The sequence below is a fragment of the Telmatherina bonti genome, assembly GCF_933228915.1.
Source record: "Telmatherina bonti genome assembly, chromosome: 5".
In the NCBI taxonomy this organism is placed as follows: domain Eukaryota; kingdom Metazoa; phylum Chordata; class Actinopteri; order Atheriniformes; family Telmatherinidae; genus Telmatherina; species Telmatherina bonti.
In genome coordinates this window covers 18807092-18823416 of record NC_136623.1, presented here as the reverse complement: position 1 = coordinate 18823416, position 16325 = coordinate 18807092, and the positions used below count along the sequence as shown (strand labels likewise).

At 37.7% G+C, this 16325-nt stretch overlaps 1 protein-coding gene across 1 annotated transcript in view; it reads left to right on the top strand.

The window, feature by feature from the left end:
* Positions 1–16325, top strand: part of clcn1b (chloride channel, voltage-sensitive 1b) — a 31354-nt gene that overhangs the window by 11953 nt on the left and 3076 nt on the right. Inside the window, exons 2-21 of the mRNA XM_079240643.1 lie at positions 217–433; positions 1003–1134; positions 1312–1440; positions 1632–1765; positions 2106–2183; positions 5068–5146; positions 6970–7095; positions 8516–8600; positions 8718–8819; positions 9296–9380; positions 9936–10091; positions 10205–10274; positions 10365–10475; positions 12022–12235; positions 12327–12460; positions 12702–12880; positions 12965–13049; positions 13141–13223; positions 13522–13566; positions 13694–13798. Coding sequence (XP_079096769.1) covers positions 217–433; positions 1003–1134; positions 1312–1440; positions 1632–1765; positions 2106–2183; positions 5068–5146; positions 6970–7095; positions 8516–8600; positions 8718–8819; positions 9296–9380; positions 9936–10091; positions 10205–10274; positions 10365–10475; positions 12022–12235; positions 12327–12460; positions 12702–12880; positions 12965–13049; positions 13141–13223; positions 13522–13566; positions 13694–13798 — 2349 coding nt within the window. The remainder of the gene's footprint in view (positions 1–216; positions 434–1002; positions 1135–1311; positions 1441–1631; positions 1766–2105; positions 2184–5067; positions 5147–6969; positions 7096–8515; positions 8601–8717; positions 8820–9295; positions 9381–9935; positions 10092–10204; positions 10275–10364; positions 10476–12021; positions 12236–12326; positions 12461–12701; positions 12881–12964; positions 13050–13140; positions 13224–13521; positions 13567–13693; positions 13799–16325) is intronic.

The following is a 16325-nucleotide window of genomic DNA, read 5'->3' as shown; positions in this document are numbered from 1 at the left end:
CATACTCATCTCTTTTTTTCTAGCCCAAGACTGTCCGCATTGGATCTCAATCTTGATTATCAAAACTATTTCTCCCTGTCTTCTCTATCTGTCTTCCCATCTGTCCCTCCTCTTCAATTTGTCATGTTGTTTTGATTCACTGCAGATCATGAAACATGATTTCTTGACTTTTCTCTTTGTCATTTAGTAACTATCAGTGTTTCCTCTGGGTTACAGCTGTACGGAGAATACAGAGAGCAACTGGGAAACTTTGCCCGACGGGAGGCTGCCCGTCTGCTGACAGAAAGACAATGGAAAAGACGAGCAGGGGAAAGCAGTCCAGGCCGCAGAGGCCACAGCCGCCGGCATCTTCATCATCATCCTGTGACCCTGGAGTCACATCAAAGCCATGTCTCTTCCACAAGAAAGCCTCTTCCCTACTCCAAATGCCAAGGTGAACAATGTCATTATGAGCATCTGAACATCTGCAGTCTCATACTGAAATTCACACAAAATATTCTGTTATTCACTGATTTTATGCGTAACCTGCATGTCAACATCAGCGTTTCTTTGCTAAACATTGTTATATTGTTGTATTAGACAACTCTGCACAGACAGATCAATTTATATGACGTCTTGAGTTTCTGGTTACCTCTCACATTATGATTTTACATTGCAACATGATGAGCTCGTAAAATACGATACAATGTTTTATTACCACCAGGATCAAGAGTACCTTCATGAAGTGTGTGCATATCATACATGTGTGTGCATATCATTCATGAAGTGTGTACACACATATATGTATGTATATATATATATATATGTTTATATATATATATATATATATATATATATATATATATATATATATATATATATATATATATATATATATATATATATATATATATATATACATATATATATATATGTATGTATGTATGTATGTATACGTAATAAATATTAATATATGGTAATAAATAGACTCAAAATTATTTTGTTTTCATCTTTCTGATAAAGATTGTTTGGCTCGTGTGAGACGGTACATTGTGACAAAGATGGGGGAGGACTGGATCTTTTTAGTTCTTCTGGGGCTGACTATGGCGCTAGTCAGCTGGAGTATGGACTATGCCAGCGCCAAGAGTTTGCAAGGTAACACACTGATCTAATCTGAAAATATTTTTGATAACACAAGTTGTTTTTTTCCTCAAATGTAATAATAATTTAATTATATTAATGTGATTAATGATTGCAGTTGGGAAGTAAACTATAAAATTATTAGTGGTGGTATATCTTCTTCTCTGTTTCTGCTGTTTTCCTGTATTTCAGCTTACAAATGGATACATGGGGAGCTTAAAGGCAATGTACCACTCCAATACCTGGCCTGGGTAACATATCCCATAATCCTTGTGGTCTTTGCATCACTCTTCTGTCACCTAGTTTCTCCACAAGCCATTGGTAAGTTCTCATTGCTTGTCAGCTATATTATCATCTCTCATTATTCTTGTTCTTGTTCCTGTTCTTTTACAGCATTCTGTTTTTTTCACATGTGAAATAGCAGCTCTATAACTTGTTTTCACTGAACACAACCAGCTTTTTTCCTCCAATATCTCATCTTCTCCTCCGTTTTGTTTATGTATCTGCGACAGGTTCTGGTATCCCAGAGCTGAAAACCATCCTGAGAGGTGTCGTCCTAAAGGAGTATCTGACCCTCAAAGCCTTCATAGCGAAAGTCATTGGTCTGACTGCTGGCCTGGGCAGTGGGATGCCAGTAGGCAAAGAGGTAAGCAGACCTACATTTCATGTCTCTGCTAACTGTCTTGCTACCCCGCATCACCACTAGCTTTCTATCTGCTCTTTTATATAATCATGGGGTGTAATAAATCATCTCATGTCATGTTTTCCCTCACCTGGGACTGAGGAAAATTATTCAAGTCCAGCAAAAGATGACATTAATTTTCCATATTACAGTGGCAGGTCAACTGTCCCGTCTAGTGATTACTCTGTGATTTATCTGTTCTGATACAACATAGCCCAGTTTAGACTCTTAGTTTTGCAGACACTGTTCTGTGTGCATAAGATGCTGCTCACCTGTGTCATTAATGTCGTCCCATCACCTCCAGGGTCCATTTGTTCACATTGCCAGCATCTGTGCTGCAGTGCTGAGTCGGTTCATGTCCATCTTCTCTGGAGTCTATGAGGTAAGCCGAAGCCCTGACCACTGAGCACTGTGAAATGCAGTTGGACATGAATGTAGCTTTTCTAATAAAACATGCTTTCTTGTTGTCTTTGTTTTGGTTCCAGTGTTCCTACTAGCTTTGAAAGTCTTCATTTTTCAGTGTGGCTAAAATACATGATGTGGGCACACCTGATCCAGTCCAAAAATCAGACTGGCTACTGGTCATGCGATTTAACCGACTGGTGCTTGCCTGTATTTTTTTTTCTCAACTTTTGTTAGCAACACCTACAGTAGTGCTGCTAACAAAATGAAGCAATGCCCATAATTTAATTGTTAGCAGGCTTACATGTAAATCCTGCTTCAGTACTTATTTCACAATCATGGTTTCCTCACCTAATGTATTTTCCCTAGCTGAAAAAATCTTCAACTTGGTCAGAAGAGATAGTTTATGTCAGATAGTCATTTTAGCTGGTTGAAATAAAGGTGGAAATAGATCTTAAAAGTTAAGCTTAAATGTAAATATTAACACTGGAATTGCATCTTCACACTGAGATAACACAAATAGTTGGGTACTTTTTACTTGTCAAAGTAGAAACAAAAACTTCTGCAGTGCAGATTTTTCATGAGACGCTTTTGGTGGCAGAGATTTACAGAAATGTCGTTCATGTTAATTGAGAAGGAATTGAGAAGTGGGAACCCTGTGACGTCTCGCTGTCTGTCTTTTTCCTGCTTGGCTTTTAAAGTCTTCCCTCCCTATTTCTCCAGCTTGTCTGCTTTCATCATCCCATCATACGTCATCTGTGTTTATATCATTGTGTTAATGGTGTGGTCATTATGTCTGGCATGTGTATTAACATTGACCTCCCATGTCCCTGTCTCCCTCCTTCCCTGCCCCTCCTCCATGACCCACCCCCCACACCCCTTTATCCCTGCTTGTGAGTGTTCCCCTATCTGTTTCCAACTTTTACACTTTACTCCAGAATGACACCCATAACCAGGACCTGTTGGTGTGTGCGTGTGCCGTGGGAGTGGCCACCTGTTTTGCTGCCCCTATAGGAGGCAAGTCTCGCTCTGCTGGAACGGACGTATGTCTCTGGTCAGCTTTGCCCTCCTCAAATATGATCCGTCATGCAAATGTGGAGGTTAAATCTGACCTGAGACTAGTGTGCAGCATGATAAGTATTATGGCATTACTAATTCATAACAAGACTGCACCTTGAATTATAAGATTATTAAATGAGTCAGTTAAGAAGTACTTTTAGGTTGTATGTTCTCTCTGTTGAAACCTAATTACTGCAGATGTGTTAAAGCAACTTTGTGGTTTCCATTTTCATGTGTCTGAGGTGACTTAAAATTTTAGATATAAACAGAAAACATGTGCTTTTATCACTAGAGTAAGGCTTAGAGCCTAACCCCAAGTGCTCACTTGTCTTTTCATGCATTGGGATCATTACAGCACATACCTATTAAAAACTGCTTTCAAGTATATGCATGAGTGAGGGTGCTATATTTGCAAATTAGCCACTTCAGTGGACATTAGTGAATTATCCAACACAGTGCCACCCACTGAAGAGTAAATACTTTTATATAAACCGACAGTAAACATACATTATAATGACCAACTTTGCCTCAGGTTTGCCTCAATTATTATTAGTTAATCATTTTAAATTATTTAAAACTAAGATGGTGCAGCTATATTTGATGATATACACATATAGATAATTGAAATTTTATATATATATATATATATATATATATATATATATATATATATATATATATATATGTGTGTATATATATATATATGTGTATATATATAAATATATATATTTGATGATATACACATATAGATAATTGAAATTATATATATATATATATATATATATATATATATATATATATATATATATATATATATATATATATATATATATATGTGTGTGTGTATATATATATATATATATATATATATATATATATATATATATATATATATATATATATATATATATATATATATATATATATATATATATATATATATATATATATATGTATGTATATATATATATATATATGTATGTATATATATATATATGTATATATATATATATGTATATATATATATATATATATATAGTGTATGAGCAACTGACAAATAATGGATCCTTAATGACACGGAGCCCCAAAATAGATGAATTGGCTCTAACAGAATAGGAAAAGAGTTACAACACAATGATCTTGGAGTCCCTTTGCTGTGCAGCCACCAATAAAAGAAAGTAATTTTTTTCCTCTGCTTAAAAGATGACTTTCATGTCTTTTTTCTTTTTCTTTTTTTTTTTAAAGCCTTCCAGCTTCTTTGAAATAAGTCAAAGATTAGAAAACACATCATTTTAGTTACTTTGTAACTTGGCTTCAAAGCTCCCGTTAAATCATGTAATTCAAGGTCAGTATTGATCAACTGAAGCATTTGATGTTTGCTACCTTCAGTTTGTGGTCTGCTGTCCGTTGCAGGGATCTGCCTCCACGGACGATGTGACCACTCGGTTTGTTTCCTCGTTGCTTGTTTGCATTTTCTGGAGACCTAATAGTCTTATTTATTTGCATGGGCATCTTCATCTTTATATCCTGTTATAAAGAAGTGTTTTTTTATCACTATTTATTCACTTTATTCTATTTTGTTTCCTCACTGTCAATTTCCCCCCGTAATTCCCCATCTTGCCCTTTACACCTTCATCTTTATTCCCTCTTTCTCCAACTCACTTTCTTGTCTCACTGTCAATGGTCCCATTCTGTGTCATTTCCCTCTATCACCATCTCTTTTCTCCTTTTCAACTTCTCTCTCACCCCTCCACCTCCCTCTTGTTTTTTTTCTTCTTTTTCCTCTCTGTTGTCTGTGTCAGTAGAACCCTTATGGTTACACAGATATACTGACTGTTGGCTGTGCCGTGGGGGTGGGATGCTGTTTCGGCACTCCTCTAGGAGGTACTGTACAACTTGCATGCTGCTTGTTTTCCAGACACCCTCCAGTAGTGGATCAATATTATAATTAAGTTGCACTCTTTAAGTTCCACCTGAAAAATTTCAAAGTTACCAGCAGAGGAAATCTGCAAACTGTGTTCATGCACTTTCTTTAAAAATTTTGCTAAATTTGGGGATTAGATCCAGATCTTTTGTACAAAGTGATTTTGTTGGGTTTTTTTTTTTTTTTTTTTTTACTTTAGGAAGCCATTGATTTAGTACTTATTTCATATTCAACCCCTTTCAGTGTTTAAAAGCTGCACTTTGCTTACAAGGAACTCGAACACATGTCTCCAGAATAAAAGTGTTCCACTATTGCTGCAGATTTGGATGTAGATGGAAAATTGATCCAATGTATCAGCACTGGAAAAAGGAAACTTAAATGACCAGCAATCCCTTTCACATTAAAGACTTCACAGTCTCAGTGCCAACATGCCTTACTAACTTAAGTTTTTAATTATTTATCACAGTCCTGCTCTGCGACTCTTCTTCATCTCCATCAGCCCTAAATTTAAGTGCTAACGCCTCAAAATGGTAAACTTGATATCACTGATTATTACACACACGTATGGGAAATGTTGCACAGCTTCAGAAACAGCTAGGTTATGACTAACTAGAACAAACAAGCTTTTGTGGTAGAAGTGGAAGAATTACATCAGATTAAATGATTTTAGTCATTTAATAGATGTTTAGTTCTCTTCACTTAACCCTGTAAAAGCCAAACGTATCGTATTTGATACATACCGTTTCAGAGACCTTTTGCATCACTACATGGTAAAAACTTTGATCAAAATCTTGTTCAGCACAATCTGATACTTGCCTTCTGGCCCCTAATGGATTGCTGGAAGCATAAAATTACACTATCAGAATTTTGACATACCCCCATCCAAAAATTGTCAATGTATTTTGTCCATTTTAGGGCCAAATACTAAAAAAATGTGACTTTTCGCACTATTTTTCATGGATTGAGCTTTAAAGGGTTAAATATGAGATTTTGCTGAGATTATGTGGTTTTCTGACTCACAAACATGTTTATATTCAGGCTGTGTGGGACACTAAACAAAAACGTTTAAGAGGCAAAGTGCTGAAAACTTCTCAATACTTCACAAAGCAGCAGTCTCTGAGTTAATCAAGAGAAAAGCAGGTTGCTGAATAAGTAATGCAAATAATCATTAGTTTCACTCCTTCCCAGAAGTAATCTTGTGCAAAGGTAGACAGAGACATCTTTAATGAATAAATGCTGTACAGAGGTCCGTTGCAGGACTCATTCCCCTTCCTGAAGATTGGGTCCTGTGGCAGCGTGATGCTGGTGAAACTGCAGCATTAATGTTAAACTGATCACACAACTCTTTAAAGGGTGGATTCAAAATCTTAGTCACAAAATACTAAAAACCTGGCAGATGTAATGTAAATGGTTTTATACTGAAGTCTTCCAATACTCTTGTTTGAGTTATTTCAGAATATTTTAATATTTTACTGCTTCATATTCTGATTACTCTGCTGTCTGTGTGTTTGTGTTTGCTTGAACGATGGACAACATTATTTACTTGTGTTTGAGTGTGTTTACTCCCTGGTGTTCTCCTGTTATGTATAATTACACCCACAGCTTCAAGGGTTTTTGAACTCATTCGGTATTTTGAACTAATCTCTGTCTTCTCTCACCTTCCTTCCTTTCTTTCTTTCTTTCACCTCTCATTTCATTCTCTATCCATCCTCATTTTTCCTCTTCTCTGTAATTCCTCCTCTCCTTCTGTCTTTCCTCTCCTCTCTCTTTCCGCCATCACCAGGGGTGCTGTTCAGTATTGAGGTCACGTCTACCTACTTTGCTGTGAGGAATTACTGGCGGGGATACTTTGCAGCCACATTCAGCGCTTTCATATTCAGGGTGCTCTCTGTCTGGAACAAGGATGCTGGTGAGAAGCCCTTTTAGCATACGCTCGAGCCGCCCAAGAAGACAGCTGAGCTTGCATTTTATTTTTTTTAAAAAAATGCTGAATATGACTGCTAAGTAATATTTGCCTCTTAAGATAAACCAGAAATGTTTCAAGTCATCACTTACAGTTTAAATGCAGTTCAGCAGCTGTAGTGAAACATCCTTATGATCCTCTTTTTCCTTTGTTGAAAAAAATCCCAACATCACATTTGATATCAATGTTATAACAAAACTGTATGTTTTAGTGAAGACAGAATATTCTACATTTCTTTCCATTGCCATTTTCACATATGTTGATGTCTGATTAAAAACAGCTAGCATGTTGTGGATAAAAAGAAAATGCAATGAAGGACTGGAGTTGCCCACCCCTTACATGGAGGAGGCTGAAGTGGTTTGGGGTGGATCCCAAATACATATACACTAATTTAGTTGTTGATGGGTTAATGAGTTTAAAATAAATTAAGGTGCTAATTTAAAAGAATAATATCTTCAACAATGCTTGAATGTTAACAGCCCTGAATTTAACAACCCACATTTTATTGATACACGTAGGCTATATATTTTTTATAATTATCTGGCAACCAACTGAAATCATCCTGCAACCCCCATGGGCGTCACAATCCCTAGTTTGACAACCACTGTTTTACAGAAGCAGAGTCTCTTAGATGAGCAGGGCTTTAACCATGTGTGTTTACACGTTGTTTAAAATGTTATAATAATGCTGTAAATTGTAAAAATTATGAAGACATATTATATCATCTAAAGCACATAATCTCAAAATATTCAAAATAGTGAATGTGAAGACATAACTGAATATTAGCGTTGAAAGTCTGTGAGTTTTAGGCTTTCGGGCAATATTTCAGAAAGGAACAAATATGAACATGATCCAGAAACAGTGTAGCCTCTTCTGGGATTAAACTCATTTAAAATGGAGTGAGTCAAAGTGGAAAACTCATAGACTAAGGCTGGACTTGTTATCAGCACGCAGTTCAGAAGTCTGTTAGGATGTGCGTTAGTGCATCACTGTTTACATGATGTTGCTGTCAGACACATCACACTGCTGTTTTAACAGAACTTTGAGGCACTCACTGTGCATTTTACGCTCACAAAACTAAATCAGACAACAATTTTTCTCTCAGAAAGGAAAGTTTAAAAATAAAATAGAGTAAAAACTTAATATATATTCATCAGGTGGTCATGAAAACGTCACCAGTGAGGAGCTTTCATTGTTCTGATTTGTAATAAAGCTTTTACTAACACATCTAAGGAATCAACTTTTTTTTTCTTGTGCAAATTAATACATCTTAATCTGATATTGGACAGAAAATGAAAAAACTGAGAGCAATATATTGAATGTGCATGTTTTTCTTTGCAATATTCTTTATCTCTTTGTCCCACAGTCACAATCACAGCTCTATTCAAAACTAACTTCCGGATGGATTTCCCTTTCGACCTGCAGGAGCTACCGGCGTTTGCAATAATAGGGTGAGGATATTTGTGAATACATGAGTGCTTGTTGGCTCATTTTCCTCATGAATTGAGATTTGTTCTTGGTTACCTCATATGTAAGGTTTCAACATCTAGTTTCGCTCCTTCTTTTAGGATCTCATGTGGCTTCCTTGGAGCTTTCTTTGTTTACCTGAACAGACAGGTGGTCCTCTTCATGAGAAGACCAACGGCTCTCACACGCTTTCTTACCAAGCAGTAAGATCCCAAAACACATGCACATTAGAAATGCTGCAGTGCCCTTCCTGCTGCTGTGGATTAATGTGGCGTTCTTTCTTAAAACTGCAGCGATTCTGGTAGCAGACGCTGTTCCCTGAAACCGAAACCATTTGTGCATTTAAATCCAGTTCCTCTTAATGTATTTCAACTCCACTTTCTAAACTCATCAGTCTCACAATAGTGGCCAGGACAGCAGAAAAGCCTTAATAACCTTTCAGCCAGTTTATTTGCTGTATGGAGAGATTCACTTATCCTCTGAGACTCAACAGTCAGGGAACATTAGTCTTTACCATTAGAAAGAGAAGAGCTGTGGTACCATGAGAGCCGTAGTATCAGAGCTGCTACACACTCAGACACTTATTTATATGGCAGGTAATGTTGTAGGTTTCTTAGGAAACACTGTTCCTGTTAATGACTGTGTTTGTGTTTGTGTCTGTGTTTGTGTGCACTCCCAGTCGTTTGATCTATCCAGGTGCAGTGACACTGATCATCGCCACCTTCACATTTCCTCCTGGGTTTGGGCAGTTTATGGCTGGAGAGGTGAGACTCAATCTCACACCGATTTCTTTCTGATGTTGTGTAGTTTTGAAAACATTTAGTTAATTTTATTAGTCTTAAACAGGTTGAGAAAAAAGAGTGAAGGTGTTTTTTTGGTTTAAAATGGAGCTGTGTGATATTTTAAAATGTAGCATGAATGGCATGCTCGGGACTAGCAGCAACCAGCTTTATCTGTAAGTCTACAGAGGTAGCTCAGTTTCACCAAATATGGTAGAAAAACAACAGAAATAAATAAATAAACAGCAGTCAAGAAGAGCAGGATCATTTTTCTGTCTCTGACTTTGTCCGTTGGGATGTGCTGAGTGATTGGCTGATTATTGGAAACAGGCAGTTTTTAACTTGATTGACTTTTTTTCTACACCAACACTCAGCCTGTTTGTCACTGTTTGGTAAGGATGACACACACACACACACAGTTGTTTTGGTTCAGAGAGGTTTGGGGAACTTAATCCATGGTCTTTCTGCTGAATCCAGTCATGTAAGGTGTTGTGTAAATGTTCAAACCCAGTTTCGGTGTGTGTCTGCTCCGTCTGGCAGCTGATGCCCAGAGAGTGTATCAACTCCCTTTTCGATAATTTCACCTGGACAAAAATCTCAGGGTCCACTGCTCCTCCTGGCCTTGGGCGGTCCTCTGCGTGGCTTCATCCTCATGTCAGCGTCTTTGTCATCCTCCTCCTCTTCTTCATCATGAAGGTATCTCCCACTACCTCTTCCTGTGCACAGTGGGTGTTGCCTTGTGAAATATAGCGTAAAAAACCTGCTGGGACTGGGCTCGATGCTACCTTGATCCTGTTTTTGTGTTGCAGTTCTGGATGTCAGCAGTTTCCACCACGATGCCCATCCCCTCGGGTGCTTTTATGCCAGTGTTCATATTAGGTAAGAGGATTTTGTAATGCGAGAGCAGTATCTCCTGCTGAGCTCCAGTTCAATTTGTCTTCACCAGCATGCCTTATCTCTGTCCTCAAGGAGCCGCTTTCGGTCGCCTTGTTGGGGAGATCATGGCCACTCTTTTCCCCAATGGAATACTGTTTGATGGGATAGTATACCGCATACTCCCGGGAGGTTACGCTGTCATTGGTCAGTATCCTAAACATGAAATGTCCTTATAAGTTTTAAAATCTATAACATGATGATTGGTGTCCATGATATGGTCTGGACTGGACAAAATCATTTTCAGTGAATGAAACATTCTTACACACTTTTAAAAAAAAAATAATAATAATTCTGTGATAAAGCTTTGACCCTCAAAAAGTTTCCCTATTTTGACCTCAGTCTAATGATATTAATAATAATATTGAGAAGAAGAAGAAGAAGAATTTGAAAGTTGAAAATGATTGTTTTTATTCTTTTCTGTCTTCATTTATTTATTAACTAAAGTTACTTTACATATATTTTTATTATAATATATATAACCCCCCCACCACCTTTTTTTAAAAATTTTTGGTATTTCTTCGTTTATGCTGAGTACTCTAACCGAGTTTAAAAACTGGTCTTTGGTTAAAGATTTACTTGAACATGTTTTGGTGTATTTCTGATTTTGGCATTTATGATCATTTATAATATTTGCTCTTTTGGTCTATTATCCATTAAATGTTGTTGTTTTTACACTTTTACAGCTATGGTTATGTACAGTTAATCTACATCTGCATCTTATTTGGGATCTAACTGATTTGCCAAAAAGAAAAAAAAGCACACAGTGAACTTAGTCAACGATGTTCCCAATTAAAATTATTTGAACTTGTTTTTATGCCTCTATAATTTCTGGACTTGACTGCACTGACTCATATCTGTGTAATATTCATCACTGGAGAGGTGTTTTTACATTCTTACTATGTGCACAACAGTAGAGTCATTGTTTGTTCCTCCTCACAGAAAGTGAGATGATGCCATGAATTTTGATGGTCACTATTTTCCTATTTAAAACCACAACTGATACTTTTAAAACAATAAACCTACCTATGTCCAATGCCTGTGAACAAGTCAGGATGTCTCTCATCATATGGTTTGCTGCTTTTCCAGCAGGGAAGATTCAAATATGCCATCAGGTCCTAAGTTGCTGTGTGTTTTTCTTTAGTCTCTCTGACCCTTTTCCTGTACAACTATTGTCAAATAAAAGCCACTACAACCCAAAATTCCTAAAAAAAAATTTTTTTAAAAAAAGAACAGATATGGTGAAGACTGCAAGTGGGTAAAGCCAGTGGCAAGACCCAAAGGGGGTTTTCAGTTCTTTAAAGATAGTTTTTTTCAGTTTCTCATCAGGGAGAATAAAATGTAAAGCTTTATGTGAGCCTAACAAGAGCTCACGACTCAGAAAGAGATGTGCTGTTTCATGCATGCGTTTCTGCTGAAACCCAACTGCAGCTGAAATAACCAACATTTACCAGGACTCCCAGTATGATAATCAGCAGACTGGTTACCAAACCATCTCAGTAATGTTTTACATACTTTAAAACATTTCTAATAAGGAGCTTTAAAGATGATTTATTTTCAGAAAAGACCCAGATCTTTGAGGGCAAATAAGTTTCTTGTTATGTAAACAATACTCTGTTGGATGAATAATGATACAGAGGAACCATACTTCTTTTCTCAACATATGCTCTGTTTATGGTCTGTTTCCTGCCAGGTGCAGCAGCAATGACAGGCGCTGTCACACATACAGTTTCCACCGCAGTAATCTGCTTTGAACTGACCGGTCAGATCTCCCACATCTTACCCATGATGGTGGCGGTCATTCTAGCCAACATGGTGGCCCAGGGTCTGCAGCCTTCTCTGTATGACTCTATCATCCAGGTGAAGAAGTTGCCCTACCTGCCTGAGCTGGCCCTCGGGCACATCAGGTAAAAGCAAAACTCTTTCTTTGCTTTTCTGCATTGCCGTACAATTACTGAGATAAACACGACCTTTATTGTAGTGTCCCTGCTTCCACAGTAAGTATAACATCTTTGTGGAGGACATCATGGTGCGCAAAGTGAAATTCTTGTCTTCTCAATCCACCTTTCGGGAATTAAACCACCTGCTAGAGACGACAACCCTCAAAACCATCCCACTAGTCGACTCTAAAGGTAGAATGACTTATATCACCAAACTGGTTCTTAATACCTTTACATGGCCTTTTAAAAGCTTAATGTTAAAGGATTAGATCAGGTTATGAACAGCCTTAATGTGTCTTTCTCCAATAAAGCTCAGCCTAATTCACCCTGAGTCACTTTCCAGGCTTTGTGCTCAGCTAAACTACCTCCCTTATTACAGCCAAGAGGGGAAAAGTGGATCCAAATGTTAAACTATACTTTTGGTTTTCTGCAGAATCAATGATTCTCCTTGGCTCCATTGAGAGGACAGAGCTCCAGGCTGTCTTAGACTGGTGGCTCTCACCAGAAAGGCGAGTCTTTGAAAGGGGTCAGAGTTCACCAGGCCAGGTCTCCAAAGTCAGCTGGGAGTCTTTCACCTTTGTAGATGAGGAGGGAGAAGAGGGCACAGACAAGGTGGAAGAAATAAATTAGAGGTAATTGTAGATCCTCTGCCTCTAAAATTTACCATGCATTCACCGACCACGTTGCACCCCTCAGACTGCAGCTCCTGTGCAAGAGGAATGTAATGGGCCCATCCCATCCCCCAAGCCTGAGGAGCCCTCCACCAACCACACAAGCTCAGGTAACAGTATTTTCACTGCTCATTGCGTCTGGTTGACCCATCAGACGTCCGTCTGTCGCCTCTGACATGCATCACCGTACCATCCTTTCAGACAAACGGAAGTTGCCATCTGTCAGGAGGACTCTTCAGAGACTCTTCTCCTCCACATCTTCGACAGGCCAGACTGAAACTCAGGTACTCAAGCTCAACCTCACACACAAATCACTTTGAGGCTGAACACTCAAAGGAGCAGCGTGTCAGTGATCTGCTTTCAAGTTGGCAGTGACGGCTCAGACGGGGCATCAGTCCAACATGGCAGCATGAGCCAACCTCACTAATGTGATGGGAGGAGCATAACATGATGCATGTAATTGAGGTGACACCTTAAGGTGATGCCTTGGAAACCACTAGGGGGTGTCTTATTATGCATATGGAGGCTAATGTTGACCCTCTGCTAATTGATTCGTCTTGACTGTTTTTTCCCCCCTTTCAGGAAGCCACAACACCTCCACTGACTGACACCATGTCCCCAGAGGAGGTACTGTACAACACTGATTCACTATCCACGCAGCCAACAAAAACTCGAACAAATCATTCCTCTAATCAATAATTATAAATCTGTCTAATCTGAGTCCATCCTTCTGCCTTGTGATTGGCTTACACAGATCAAAGCCTGGGAAGAGGCAGAGCTGGAGAAACCAGTCGATATGGAGCAGATACGCATAGATCCCTCCCCATTTCAGCTGGTTGAAAGAACATCTCTGCACAAGGTGACTGCCGCATCACATGGGTGACGTGTCATCACATGCAAATCCTGGACACCCAGCCTGATTTATGTGCAGTCACAGTTCTCATTTTCAAGGAGCAGGTTTCTGCTTTCTCTAACCAACAGAAAAGAAAATCAACAACACATATTATATTTAACCTTCAAAAAGCATGGTGTACTATATCTATCTATCTATCTATCTATCTATCTATCTATCTATCTATATAAATATATATATATGTATATATATATATATATATATATATATATATATATATATATATATATATATATATATATATATATATATATATATATATATATATATATATATATACATATATATACACATATATATATATTTATATAGATAGATAGATAGATAGATATAGATATAGTACACCATGCTTTTTGAAGGTTAAATATAATAAGTGTTGTTGATTTTCTTTTCTGTTGGTTAGAGAAAGCAGAAACCTGCTTTTATATGTATATACAACTAACCTGACTTGTGTAAAAACCATCTTGCAGTGATGGTAGAGAAGCTTGACTGATCCTGACCAGGAAATGTCACACCACGTCATCGGCTGTTACAACAGAATATACTTTATTATTTGAGCTTTGATGTGCTGGTCATAGGATTTTGGATGAATTCGACAGATTATTTAGCCTCTTTACTTAGAAAAGTCTATAAAAGGAAGCCAAAAACTTCATGTTATTGATGGATGTCTCTCAAAATGGAGGGCAGGTCATTTGTAGAAACAACAGTCTGTGCAGAGTTTTAACATTCTTTTCAGCAGGAACATTTTCTCAGTGAATCCTCTATGTTCTTGATTAGAGAGTCATTAACTGCCCTATTCAGGATGTTTTGGTTGAAGAAGAGAAACATTTAGTGTTTGTCCTAAGAAGCAGCTCCAGAGATGAAATACGAATTGGGTCTCACGAGGCAGCTGCACATTCTGAATTTGATAAATAGCATCTTGATCTAAACTCAATCTGTGCTTCACAACTGATCTGTTCGCCTGCTGGGGGCAGTGCTTTTCCCCTTTTGATGTAACAACAGGAATCTAAACGACTTGCTCAGAAACAGTCTGAATGATGGAAAGAGCAAGAAAAGAGCAGTCTTCTTATTTTCTTCTATTTTGTGACTACCCAGATAAGGGATATGCGGCATGTTTTCCAGACGGTCACACATTGCACAATGGAACTGAAAAATGGGCTTATGTAAGCAAGCTATGTTATGATATTAAATATTCACTGTCACCAAAAAAAACTTGCTCAGTTCTGCAAGCTTGAGTGACATCATGTAGCTCACTATTGTTAACAATCTGCACTTTTGACTGCCTTGTTAGATGTTCTGTTTGGCAAATAGGGTCTTTTCCTGCAATGAGGAGTTAACATGTAACTGGAAAGCATCAGTTGAAACGTACATTTGGAGTCAGTGTGTGTGTATAACGTCACAGCTGCTGAACTTACTGACCTGCCAGTAGCCTTTTTCAGACTAAAAAATGTTAAACGTGTTTCTCTTGCTGCGTTTTCATAGTGCAGCCTTTAAAGAAAAGAAAGGAATATAAAAGAAAAGAAATCAAAATGTCAATGCGACCCCATACTATCAGAAACTGGATGGTTCCATCCCTTATCTATGGTCTCTGAAAATATTTTCATCTGTTTCGTCAGATTCATCTGACCCAAGAACAGTTTTCCATTTAGCCTCAGACCATTTTAAATGAGCTTTGGCCTTAAGCAGATGGCAGTGTTTCTGGATTGTGTTTACATTTGGCTTCTCTTTTGCATGATAGAGCTTTAACATGCATTTGTGGATTGCATGCTGAAGTACTCACTGACAGTAATTTCTGGAAGTGTTTCTGGGACCATGCAGTGACTTCCAGCACAGAATCTTGCCTGTTTTAATAAAGTCCATTCTGATGGCTTGAAGATCACAAGTATCTAGTTTAGTCCTTTGTCCTTTGTCCCATGCGCACAGAGATTCCTCCATATTCTCTGATTGAGGGCACTGTTTATGGTTGAATCTTCAAAGACTTAACAATTTTACATTGAAGAATATTTTTCTTAATTTGTTCAATAATTGTCAGACACATGCTGTGCATTATATACCATTTTCCATTTTTACATCTGAGAGGCCCTTCCTCTCAGAAATGCTCCTTTTATATGCAATCATATAACCGATCAGTTGCCAGTTAGCCTAACTGATCATCATATTTTCCTCCTGTTTATGATTTGTGCCAATTACTTTTCCAGCCAAATTTCTAGCCCTTAGAGATGTGTTGCTACAATTGAATTCAAAATGAGTTAATATTTTCTCTGAAATCGTAGTTTTAATATCTGATAAGTTGTCTGTGTTTTATTGGTAATGAAATATGGGTTCAGAAGATTTACAAATCTTTCCATTATGTTATTATGCATTATTATCCAACTTTTTGGAGAGAAATATCTTTCATTATTTATTTATTTGAAAAGTAATGGCAGTCACTGAAGACTGGCAGCTCAGAATTTCATGATACAGTTTACTGCGG